The sequence below is a fragment of the Cydia pomonella genome, chromosome 20 (genome assembly GCF_033807575.1).
Source record: "Cydia pomonella isolate Wapato2018A chromosome 20, ilCydPomo1, whole genome shotgun sequence".
Taxonomy (NCBI): Eukaryota; Metazoa; Arthropoda; class Insecta; order Lepidoptera; family Tortricidae; genus Cydia; species Cydia pomonella.
The window spans coordinates 16,079,771-16,093,331 of record NC_084722.1 but is presented as its reverse complement, the minus strand read 5'-3'; the positions used below and the strand labels follow the sequence as shown (position 1 = coordinate 16,093,331).

Genomic DNA, 13,561 nt, shown 5'->3' with positions numbered 1-13,561 from the left:
GTCAAAGCCTAACATTGTCTCCCGAACTCCCGACAGTCAGTTTGAATTTAATTTGAATGGTAAATTATATCATGCCATTAAAATTGTGATTTCGATTACTCATTTCATTTTCAACTGGGTTTTTGCCTCCGCATGTAGCAGTGGTAAAACAACGTGTTTCAGGAAAATCCTAATTGGAATCTCATTGTTTGTTGCAAAAGATACCGTCACAAAATTCCCGAATTGTTTGCATTGGTTTAACGCATTCCTTCATATCACGGAAGTGACTATAAGATTTTATTTTACAGCAATTATGATTATAAAGTAACGGTCTACTGACTTTCTTCCATGACGTGGATCTTAGTAGTGTTGCTAGTGCAATGGGTGCAAAGTATGGGTTAAAGTATTCGCAATTAGTTAGTTATTAACACATTCACTGCCAGACAAAAAACGGCGCACTACCCCAGAAACCGGTGGTGTATAGCTGCGTACAAAACAACCCGCCCAGCGGGTTGTCCGGCATCTGAACAAAGTTCACGAGCGCCCACCAGGTGGGTTCCCGGCAGTGAATGTGTTAAGCACAGATATTTGTTAAGTATTCGTATAATATATATTTATATCGTTCTCTGAGTACCTACAACAGCCTTCTTGATCTTACTGTGGGGCTTAGTCAATTTGTGTAAGAATGTCCTATAATATTTATTTATTGTATGAGAATTTTCATTGTTCTCTGCTGAGTGATGTTGATCAGTCTGTCAAGTTTGGTTGGTGAAACCCGCCCTATGTACGCTCGAATGTAATAAAGTGAATTAAGTGACCATTTTTAAGTGCTCTTTACTGTACAGTCGAGTTCATAAATATATATTATTTTTTTCACCTTAATCCATTACCAACAACGTGATAAATGTGTAAATATTTATGAACTCGACTGTATGAGTAAGAGACCGCGCTTTGCTTACCTTAAAAATGTTTCAGGTAAAATTAATTTTACGGGCTCATTAGAAATTAGATAATCAAATGATGACTCGTGAATTACGTGTGTGTGTGTGTGTGTAAAGAGGGATTAACAAATACAACCAACACTACTCAAGACTTGTGAACAATCCTCAAGCAACAATTCACGTAAGTTATCTGCTCGTGCCGTTATCTAGTTCGGGCGTTAACAAACCCATTAGCCGCTAGGTTGGGTCAAGGTTACGCCCGCACCTGTTCGAATGCTACAAGTGCTAGTTTTGACGGATTCTAGTTTAAAATTCAGAACTGACAATCGATAATACTGTCTCGATTTTATGTCTGGAACACTGGACAAAGGTTTTATGCCTGTGATTTGCTATCGTGCATCTTATATTGTAAGTTCTCGTTGCGTTTTTAGGATTTGAATCGGTGTTAACATGGTAAAAATAGCAGCGTAAAATTGATGTGAAATTAATATAGTAATTAGTAACACTAGTGAAGTCTGTATTAGTTGTTAGATTATTATAGACGACTATAGTTGTGCCGTTGTCGAGAACGTTCTCAACTTACTATGGGAAATATTCTCGAGTGAGAACATTCCCGATAGAAAAAGGGAGAACGTCACAACTCTATAGACGACGTTATCGACGTCATAAAGAGATAAAGCGTCTTTCCTTTTACAGAGAATGTTGTCAATGACTGACTTGCGTAATCATAATAGGAGAGTTGCGACCGCGCGTGCGTTTCAGTTTGTGACAAACAAGGAGACGAGCCATCTGATGGGAAGCGGTCATCGTCGGCCATGGACATAAGCAACATCACAGGAGTCCATTAGAGTTTCCGACACTTGAGAACCCTAAATACTCTTGAAGAAGCCTTGTACGGTACAGTATATAGAGACAGAGTACTCACTGAGAAGTTGAGCGCCAGGCCGAGGCGGATGGGGTGCGTGGGCGGCAGCTCCGTCATGGCGATGTCGGAGGCGGCCTTGTACGGTACAGTATATAGAGACAGAGTACTCACTGAGAAGTTGAGCGCCAGGCCGAGGCGGATGGGGTGCGTGGGCGGCAGCTCCGTCATGGCGATGTCGGAGGCGGCCTTGTACGGTACAGTATATAGAGACAGAGTACTCACTGAGAAGTTGAGCGCCAGGCCGAGGCGGATGGGGTGCGTGGGCGGCAGCTCCGTCATGGCGATGTCGGAGGCGGCCTTGTACGGTACAGTATATAGAGACAGAGTACTCACTGAGAAGTTGAGCGCCAGGCCGAGGCGGATGGGGTGCGTGGGCGGCAGCTCCGTCATGGCGATGTCGGAGGCGGCCTTGTACGGTACAGTATATAGAGACAGAGTACTCACTGAGAAGTTGAGCGCCAGGCCGAGGCGGATGGGGTGCGTGGGCGGCAGCTCCGTCATGGCGATGTCGGAGGCGGCCTTGTACGGTACAGTATATAGAGACAGAGTACTCACTGAGAAGTTGAGCGCCAGGCCGAGGCGGATGGGGTGCGTGGGCGGCAGCTCCGTCATGGCGATGTCGGAGGCGGCCTTGTACGGTACAGTATATAGAGACAGAGTACTCACTGAGAAGTTGAGCGCCAGGCCGAGGCGGATGGGGTGCGTGGGCGGCAGCTCCGTCATGGCGATGTCGGAGGCGGCCTTGTACGGTACAGTATATAGAGACAGAGTACTCACTGAGAAGTTGAGCGCCAGGCCGAGGCGGATGGGGTGCGTGGGCGGCAGCTCCGTCATGGCGATGTCGGAGGCGGCCTTGTACGGTACAGTATATAGAGACAGAGTACTCACTGAGAAGTTGAGCGCCAGGCCGAGGCGGATGGGGTGCGTGGGCGGCAGCTCCGTCATGGCGATGTCGGAGGCGGCCTTGTACGGTACAGTATATAGAGACAGAGTACTCACTGAGAAGTTGAGCGCCAGGCCGAGGCGGATGGGGTGCGTGGGCGGCAGCTCCGTCATGGCGATGTCGGAGGCGGCCTTGTACGGTACTGTATATAGAGACAGAGTACTCACTGAGAAGTTGAGCGCCAGGCCGAGGCGGATGGGGTGCGTGGGCGGCAGCTCCGTCATGGCGATGTCGGAGGCGGCCTTGTACGGTACAGTATATAGAGACAGAGTACTCACTGAGAAGTTGAGCGCCAGGCCGAGGCGGATGGGGTGCGTGGGCGGCAGCTCCGTCATGGCGATGTCGGAGGCGGCCTTGTACGGTACAGTATATAGAGACAGAGTACTCACTGAGAAGTTGAGCGCCAGGCCGAGGCGGATGGGGTGCGTGGGCGGCAGCTCCGTCATGGCGATGTCGGAGGCGGCCTTGTACGGTACAGTATATAGAGACAGAGTACTCACTGAGAAGTTGAGCGCCAGGCCGAGGCGGATGGGGTGCGTGGGCGGCAGCTCCGTCATGGCGATGTCGGAGGCGGCCTTGTACGGTACTGTATATAGAGACAGAGTACTCACTGAGAAGTTGAGCGCCAGGCCGAGGCGGATGGGGTGCGTGGGCGGCAGCTCCGTCATGGCGATGTCGGAGGCGGCCTTGTACGGTACAGTATATAGAGACAGAGTACTCACTGAGAAGTTGAGCGCCAGGCCGAGGCGGATGGGGTGCGTGGGCGGCAGCTCCGTCATGGCGATGTCGGAGGCGGCCTTGTACGGTACAGTATATAGAGACAGAGTACTCACTGAGAAGTTGAGCGCCAGGCCGAGGCGGATGGGGTGCGTGGGCGGCAGCTCCGTCATGGCGATGTCGGAGGCGGCCTTGTACGGTACAGTATATAGAGACAGAGTACTCACTGAGAAGTTGAGCGCCAGGCCGAGGCGGATGGGGTGCGTGGGCGGCAGCTCCGTCATGGCGATGTCGGAGGCGGCCTTGTACGGTACAGTATATAGAGACAGAGTACTCACTGAGAAGTTGAGCGCCAGGCCGAGGCGGATGGGGTGCGTGGGCGGCAGCTCCGTCATGGCGATGTCGGAGGCGGCCTTGTACGGTACAGTATATAGAGACAGAGTACTCACTGAGAAGTTGAGCGCCAGGCCGAGGCGGATGGGGTGCGTGGGCGGCAGCTCCGTCATGGCGATGTCGGAGGCGGCCTTGTACGGTACAGTATATAGAGACAGAGTACTCACTGAGAAGTTGAGCGCCAGGCCGAGGCGGATGGGGTGCGTGGGCGGCAGCTCCGTCATGGCGATGTCGGAGGCGGCCTTGTACGGTACAGTATATAGAGACAGAGTACTCACTGAGAAGTTGAGCGCCAGGCCGAGGCGGATGGGGTGCGTGGGCGGCAGCTCCGTCATGGCGATGTCGGAGGCGGCCTTGTACGGTACAGTATATAGAGACAGAGTACTCACTGAGAAGTTGAGCGCCAGGCCGAGGCGGATGGGGTGCGTGGGCGGCAGCTCCGTCATGGCGATGTCGGAGGCGGCCTTGTACGGTACAGTATATAGAGACAGAGTACTCACTGAGAAGTTGAGCGCCAGGCCGAGGCGGATGGGGTGCGTGGGCGGCAGCTCCGTCATGGCGATGTCGGAGGCGGCCTTGTACGGTACAGTATATAGAGACAGAGTACTCACTGAGAAGTTGAGCGCCAGGCCGAGGCGGATGGGGTGCGTGGGCGGCAGCTCCGTCATGGCGATGTCGGAGGCGGCCTTGTACGGTACAGTATATAGAGACAGAGTACTCACTGAGAAGTTGAGCGCCAGGCCGAGGCGGATGGGGTGCGTGGGCGGCAGCTCCGTCATGGCGATGTCGGAGGCGGCCTTGTACGGTACTGTATATAGAGACAGAGTACTCACTGAGAAGTTGAGCGCCAGGCCGAGGCGGATGGGGTGCGTGGGCGGCAGCTCCGTCATGGCGATGTCGGAGGCGGCCTTGTACGGTACAGTATATAGAGACAGAGTACTCACTGAGAAGTTGAGCGCCAGGCCGAGGCGGATGGGGTGCGTGGGCGGCAGCTCCGTCATGGCGATGTCGGAGGCGGCCTTGTACGGTACAGTATATAGAGACAGAGTACTCACTGAGAAGTTGAGCGCCAGGCCGAGGCGGATGGGGTGCGTGGGCGGCAGCTCCGTCATGGCGATGTCGGAGGCGGCCTTGTACGGTACAGTATATAGAGACAGAGTACTCACTGAGAAGTTGAGCGCCAGGCCGAGGCGGATGGGGTGCGTGGGCGGCAGCTCCGTCATGGCGATGTCGGAGGCGGCCTTGTACGGTACAGTATATAGAGACAGAGTACTCACTGAGAAGTTGAGCGCCAGGCCGAGGCGGATGGGGTGCGTGGGCGGCAGCTCCGTCATGGCGATGTCGGAGGCGGCCTTGTACGGTACAGTATATAGAGACAGAGTACTCACTGAGAAGTTGAGCGCCAGGCCGAGGCGGATGGGGTGCGTGGGCGGCAGCTCCGTCATGGCGATGTCGGAGGCGGCCTTGTACGGTACAGTATATAGAGACAGAGTACTCACTGAGAAGTTGAGCGCCAGGCCGAGGCGGATGGGGTGCGTGGGCGGCAGCTCCGTCATGGCGATGTCGGAGGCGGCCTTGTACGGTACAGTATATAGAGACAGAGTACTCACTGAGAAGTTGAGCGCCAGGCCGAGGCGGATGGGGTGCGTGGGCGGCAGCTCCGTCATGGCGATGTCGGAGGCGGCCTTGTACGGTACAGTATATAGAGACAGAGTACTCACTGAGAAGTTGAGCGCCAGGCCGAGGCGGATGGGGTGCGTGGGCGGCAGCTCCGTCATGGCGATGTCGGAGGCGGCCTTGTACGGTACAGTATATAGAGACAGAGTACTCACTGAGAAGTTGAGCGCCAGGCCGAGGCGGATGGGGTGCGTGGGCGGCAGCTCCGTCATGGCGATGTCGGAGGCGGCCTTGTACGCAACGAGCGAGTTCTCGGCCGCCTCCTTGCGGTCGTTGCCTGTTGCGAACTCTGCCAGGTACCGGTGGTAGTCACCCTGGAACATACCAATCTCATGTTTACGGCCATGCTAATCATAATAGATAACATGTTGACCTTGAGCACAGTCAAATATAACAGAACATCTAAAATAATTTTATCTACACACATATCATAAACCTTCTATGATGCCTTAAACATTAAGATACTGTTTTGTTACAACAAATTTCTTCTCTGTGAAAATGTTGTAATTGCTTCATTACTACTATGGAAGATAGACGCAAGGAACATAAACTTCATATACCCAAAAATTGTCCGACAAAAAACCATAAATAGGTGGCGCTACGATACCTAGAACACTTGAGAAAAAAATCTAATCATAGACAGCACACTTCACTATGTCAATAACGCCTAGGTTCTTAGCTACTCTAGCGCTACTCTGGAGAGATTTGAAACTATTATTTATAGCCGACAGCTGGACAGTTTTGCAACAGTTCTGCCTAAGGAGATTTTGTTCCTTGCCTCTACCTTCCATAATTACTTCATCAATTTGGTTATAATATGACATTCCAATTTCGAGCATATCTGAAAAAAAAAAGCAATTCGTTTTGACTTCTTATTCTTCTATTCTCTTATCTATATATTTTATTCTAATGAATGTCAGTCGAGATTACTTTTTGTTCGACATGAAATGCAAATTGCATACAATTTTGACAAATTTATTGCTTGTTAGTTGTATCGATGTTTGTAACGATACGGAAATAGGCCCCCCGACTCTGGTTTGTCTCTGAATAAAAAAAACTACGAATGTGTGAAATGCGTGAAAAAAGTTTTCATTTACCGCCATTTGACGTACCGTTTATCTTTTAATTACTTTTAGGTATAAAATGAGTTTGTTTTGTTGTTTTTTAAGTAAATAAAAGTTTCGTTTAAAATAAGCGATAAATATATTTCGGCGACGCCGCCGCATATCCGCGAGTTCCGCCAAAAGAGCAACGATGCCCCAATGTTCGCTGTAATTTGGATTAGTGAATATATCATAGAAAATTAATTATTAACAAGCAGAAACGTCTGCGAACGATGCTATTAAGCTTAGGATAAATTTAAAAGTGGAAACATTACTGTCTTGGGTGAGACTTGAACTCACGGTCTCTGGACACCCAAGACACCGAAAACAAGACAGTAATTTTAGAATCATAGAAAGTTTATAATATGTGTGTAGATAAAATAGTGTATGTAACTCAACATAATTAGGCATTAAAACACTCGTGTGGTCCTTTTAAGAAACTCAATTCGTTTCTTACACGCACCACACTTGTGTTTTAATGCCTTCCATTATTGTACCAGTCACATAAGCTACTATAATATGCATTTGACGACCGAAAGCACTCGGCGTATAGATCAACCCGAATTGGTTATCATAATTCGATGTATATCAAAATTTGTTTGAAAACTCGCAAAATAGAATCAGAATTTTATTCACGAATTTATGACAGAACGAAATAAATATCATATCCGTGCCTTATCGAAATTCTAAAAAACACTAGAAACGACTAGATCCTTGCAAATATGTAATAACCCATGTATTCTTTTTAGCCATACTCGACAATGTAAGCTTATCTCTATTTGTCAGACTCCGAGTACCGAACGTCAAGGGCATGGCTAATATTTTCTGAGATAAGGCATTTAGCGGCTTTTAATGTCCTTGCTGGCCTTACCTATCAGTTGAGCTTGCGAAGGGATTCTTTTCTTATGCAATTGCTTATGACTAAATAGATAGGCTTAATTTGCTCGACTGATAGTGTGTAACATAAGTCATTAGTTAAAATTTTATAAATGCGAACATAACTTTCTCTTATCTCTAGACAACTGTGAACTGTGATGTACAAAGGCAGTACAGCCAGAGATTTCTTTATAAAAAGTAGAATCATGACAGTAGTTTCATTATTTATATTTAATAGCTTGTTAGAAATCTACAGATGCAAAAATGATTTTACAGTACATATGGTGCTACCTTCCCGCACTAGTGCGAAAATTAGCATATTACGTTACTGTGTCGAACATTTAAAGGGCCATATGTACTGTAAAACGTTGTACGATACATGTGCGAATAGGTAATTCGCAACTCGTGTCGATTTAAAACACTCCCTTCGGTCGTGTTTTAATTTATCGCCACTCGTATCGAATTTCCTATTTTTCGCACTTGTATCGTAATGTACTATTAAAACACGGAAGGACATTCATACATATAATACGCGTAATAAGGATAAACTATGCGTTCCTTCGACTAAGCTAGTTAAAACATTTAAGCAAGGTATCTCCCTAAAAGTTACCCTTTACAATCTATTGCCTCTACACATAACTAATTTAACATGCATACAATTTAAAAATAAACTTAAACGTTTCTTCCAATTAAATCCATTTTACTCAATCAATGAATTTACAGATAAAATTAAAAATTATGATTGTATTATGTAAAATAATTCTAAGCGTAGTTGCTTTTATACTGTATTATATTGATGTATTTGATCATTTACCATTTAATATATATTTTGATTTATATAATTTTGTCTACCTATATACCTAATAAGACATTGCATGATTAGTTTTAGCAATGACCCGTATTTTGACATGCTAGATGTAACGTTCTGTTGTTACTTGGCCAAATAAAGAAACTTGATGGTTCTATCCTATCTACGCAAACGAAGTCTTGGGTAGAATAGTAAAATATAAGGACCCGATGCATAAGATATGTTGCGTCACTGAAAAAAAAAAAGGAAACTTGCAGATATAGTGAGTCATTATGCAGGTACCGTGTTTTCGGTGAACTCCCGTGCATTAACTGGCGCACCGCTGACCCACTTCATGCAACCCCTACATATTTAATAACTTAAAATATTCTGCACTATCCATTAGTAACTCTGTAGGTAGTATTTAGTAGTAGACGGCACAGTGCCGAATATAAAGGTACAGGTTGGAACCCGGCGACGTGTCGCGACTGTAGACGACACTCCGCGGCGACAAAACTGGTCGCCCAGCGGCAGATCAGTACATGTCGTCATCGTCTGCCGTACGTGCCAACTGCCAACTTGTACCTTAATATCGCGAAACGAATCGACGAAACTGTCCGACAGCGGACCCCGGCTGTCGAGGTAACTCAGGATGCAATACGATTACTAAAATTAACCCTTATACGAACTTTATTCTTTATTCTTTCTTTATTGCATCCATGGTTTGTACAGGTGTTACATACTCGTAGTAGTTGTGAGTTTCACATGGACCCTGATAGGGACAGCAATAGTCTTAAATCTATGTTATGTACTTAATCGAGGTTTTATAACAATGGTTAGTGGATTTTATACTATACTTTTCTATACTAATTCCAATTTTAAATTTTATGTCAACAAATTCATTCACAATTAAGAGATAATATTACTGATAGTTAACATTTTATATGCAATAACATTGTAGTGTATAATTGTAGTGTGTATACTAAGATGAATTGCTTAATATAGTAGAGAACTTAATATAGCTAACTAAAAGTGGAATTCCGAACATATCTGCACTCGGTGCCACCTTTCGCAGAAACCTCATCGCATCTATGTCGCTATGTCAAAGGTGTCCGGAATCTTTCACCTTATGTCCATTCCCTGACTTGGCAGTTAGGAATGGATTCGGGATGCGCAACGTACCGATTTACCGAGAAAAAACCCGTGCATGTAAAAATCGAGTGTACCTTCATTTTGTAGTAAAACACTTTGGACTCGCCGGTCTGCGAGGCGGGGATGAGATGCTTGTCGAGCACGGCGAGGATGTCGGAGCAGATGTCCCGGAGCTCCTTCTCCACCTGGGAGCGGTATGCGCGGATCATGCTCAGCTTGTCCTCCGCGCCCTGTGGACAATACGTTACATTAGCTTACAGGAATTTGTCACAATAACTGAGTCTGTGATTAATGACAGTTGCTTTATGTCATGAGTAGACCTTGCCTCTCGCCATGCTTTTTGGTGAAACTTTATGCTTAGCAAAAGAGCGCCGCGACAGTACAGTCAAGGTATTAAATATCCATTCGTACAAAGTGCCAAAAATATGTACACACGACCTTATTGCATATACATTAAAGTAGTGTATACATATTTTTGGCACTTTGTCCGTGTCGATATTTAATACCTTGACTGTACATCGCCATTAATGATTAATATAAGAGGAATGGGTATATAATCTCGTGGGCGACGCTTCTGTGCTAGCTAAGCCTACTGGTGTGATAAACGCTTGGCTTGGCGATGCCTCGGGCGAAGCACAGCTTCACAGACCGTGCTGCTTCACGCGCAGGGCCGGATTTTTGTCTAGGCCAACAAGGCATAGAAGGGGGCTCTTAAATTCCAAGTGCCATACCAAGTGCCTAGGAATCCTACCCTAGGTCTTTAAATCCGGGCCTGTCCACGCGGCAAATTCCTCATGTAGATCTGCCAAAGGCGAAACAGTTTGACAATATTTCTACGCTTTCCTATTCCTAAGACGTTAACTGCGGTTCTAGCACGGTTGCATTTTTATCACTTGTCACTATGCCTGTCTCTTTCGCACTTACATACTTGGCAGAAAGTGACAGGCATAGTGACAAGTGATAAAAATGCGCCCGTGCTAGGTGTGCTGGATTTAAAGTTAAACTGGAGAAATTCAAGGCACTAGCTTTAGATCATAACATTCTAGGTTAAATAGAAAAATATCCTACCAACAACACACGGATGTCAGAACATCCTTTCTATTCCACTATCGTGCATTACATTTCAACAAACAGACACCAATATCCATGAACGATCACCGTCGTATTAGAATACGCCCCGCGGGGCATTTAGCGCCCCTGCGTCCCAACTCCACGCGGCATGGACCCCAAATAAAAGCAATTTGCCGAAGATCGATGACCCACTTTTGTTTTTACAAACGCTACAGTTCGCGGGACACGTGGCGATCTTGTCTTTTAAATTAACCCTTCCGCGGATGAGGCGGGTTAACCGCCCAGCGTGAGTGAAAAAGGCTTATTCCCGTTGCAAATGGCACTTTTTTGAACTGAATAGGGGATTTTTTTTATTGCCAAAGGGAAAATTTTAACTAACGAAAAGTTTTGGAGAAGAGATCTATTGCGCTAATGATCAAAGTTTACATTGATCGGATTTTAAACGTAGCATAATTTTTAAAACGTGCGTTTAGTAGCGTAGTTGACACTGAGAACATGACAATCTGGTATGTTCATACAAAAGATTTACTAATAAGTTATTGGCAAAAAATAATCATAATCCTTTTGGCTTTTATAGCTAGGCAACTAATACTCATCGAGACAATTCCAAAAAAACACGAAACACACTTAGGTTGCGTTGGAGTCCTCATGGCCACCTCCTGTACATCATCAGATCAGCTCGATGGTACCATAATATTGCATTGTCGCAAAATTTCAACCCAATCGGAAACCGGGATGTGGGTCAAATTTAGCTTCCAAAATTTGACCCACACAAACAAATATATACGAAGGGCAAGTTAAATAAAAGCTTATAAAAAAAGTCCCGAAAAATGTGTATGTATTGATAAGCATCTTTTTTATTATAGCATCTACGTTTTAACGACAAGTTTACACTATAAATCCATAAACCGCTTTTACGACTTGCCAACGGAATAAATTAGTGAAATAGTTTACACCGGGCTGTACTTTCATTACATACACTCGAAGAATTGAAAATGGATTGCTTTGCATGGAAATCTGCTAACAAAGTGACCTATTATCATTGCTTTTGAGCGTAATTTTGCCTGCGCCCATTATTTCACCTCTTGACAACGACGTGGCGTGTGTCGGAACCGCACCCACAAATCAATTAGTAACTAGGTGAATATTTACTATAGTATTCAACCAAAATACGTCGTATATGACACGAGTCCTAGTGAGCCTTACAAGTGGAGTTTCTATGTACTTAAACAAAATATTCTTAAGAAGACAAAACTACTTTCATAGGAGGTATTCTAACTTAGGTAACCGACAATTAGGTAAATTGAGAATTTACATTCAATTTTTGGACCCGGGTACTTCCTTAAACTACGTCCACAAGAGAGGTATGGGCATTGTGAATGTCATCTCGCTCTGTGTGGTAGGGCACAGAACAGCGGATGTCATTCCAGATCTAGAGCAGAGCCCAACTGGGGAAGTACCTCCACCTTACAGAAAATCACCGCCAAATAACACTAGACCCTACTCATAGTGTTGTGTTCCTGCCGGTGAGTAAGGTTGCCAGAGCTCAACGAGGGGCGGGAGGGTGTTAGGGTCGGCAACGCGATTGTAACTCCTCTGGAGGGCATAGGCTACGGATATTGCTTACCGTCAGGCGTTGCCACCGACGTAGTATAAAAAATAATAATTAAAAGGGAGAAGGGCGGAAATGTTAACTTTTATAGTGCTTATTTTATCGTTCGTATTAAAAAGTAAAAACCTGACATTACATTACAAATACCCGTTGCACGATTTTATTTGGCGCGAGTTATCTTTAGAATAAAATAACACTGAAAAAAATAAATAGCCGAACTGGTTTTCTAACTTTACTAAATAACTAAACTACGGTTATAAGAAAATAAACTTTGCATAAATTTACAAAACTTATTTTGTAGTGTATACCCAGCCACTGAACACTGATAGCCAAACACGGTTTTGTAACATATAACACATAGTTCGCAAGTCCCAATTTTTGTGTAAACAGTAACCAAAATGTTTGTTACAGTTATGCAAACATTTCTTTCAGTGAATCCTTGATATGACCAGAAATGTTCATAAAAATAAAAATTCACTAACGTGATGTAAATGTACTTCCACGAGAGTTTTCACGCGACCACATCGAGGTGACAAATTAGGGGCAGTTTACTAAATTGCCGAAACATCGCAAACTGTACAGCGGTAGTAATGACCTGCGCTGGAATTTTTATGCTTTTTGGTTGGCGTTATAGAGCCAATAACCGAGCTCTGGAACTAGTAACAGGAATATTTGTCACGAGTCTTATCAAAGACAATTTGAAATAGAGGTGGATCTTACCGGGCATAGGTTGAGTATCAAAAAGAATTTAAAATAGAGGTGGATCTTACCGGGCATCGGCTAAAGGTTGTGGCGTCATCGCTCGAAACGAAGCCTATCGAAACGAATCTATTATTACATGGTCTTTTTGATATTTAACACGTATCAGTGTAAGAATAAGGATCAAAGTCAAATGGCGTTCTAAAAGTTTTAATCATGTGTCGAAAGATGGCAGTAAATTAACTTTGGCTACAAAATTTTCTTTGACGCGTTTACATTGGATAAACCGTAGCTGCAGAATGTGAGCATCAACCAGAGCCCATTGGTGGGTATCTTTCTATTCTAATTAGCTGGGGATAACTGGTATTTCACGGGGGTAATAAGCTCAAAGATAACAAAGGTTAGCCCTATCCTATAAGAAATAGTATGATGCTTTAATGTGCGTTTTTACTTAACTGTGTACCGTTGTAGCCGGTTAGCAACCGTCACAAAACTGATATCAATGTTAAATCCCATACAATTTGTGAGGAAAGTGACAGTTAGACGTGACTTAAACTCAACTTTAGTAACGCATTAAAATACAAGCTAAAATGAAAATGCCCTAACACTTGTTCAATCCTAATCCTAGCGCAACGCTCTTGTACAGTCAAGGTATTAAATATCGACACGGACAAAGTGCCAAAAAT

At 45.0% G+C, this 13,561-nt stretch overlaps 1 protein-coding gene across 1 annotated transcript in view; it reads right to left on the bottom strand.

Moving 5' to 3' along the window:
• LOC133528855 (14-3-3 protein epsilon) overlaps positions 1–13,561 on the bottom strand; it is a 37,269-nt gene that overhangs the window by 8,810 nt on the left and 14,898 nt on the right. Inside the window, exons 3-4 of the mRNA XM_061866340.1 lie at positions 9,568–9,723; positions 5,731–5,889 (exon numbers count right to left, since the gene is read on the bottom strand). Of these exons, the coding sequence (XP_061722324.1) occupies positions 5,731–5,889; positions 9,568–9,723 (315 nt within the window). The remainder of the gene's footprint in view (positions 1–5,730; positions 5,890–9,567; positions 9,724–13,561) is intronic.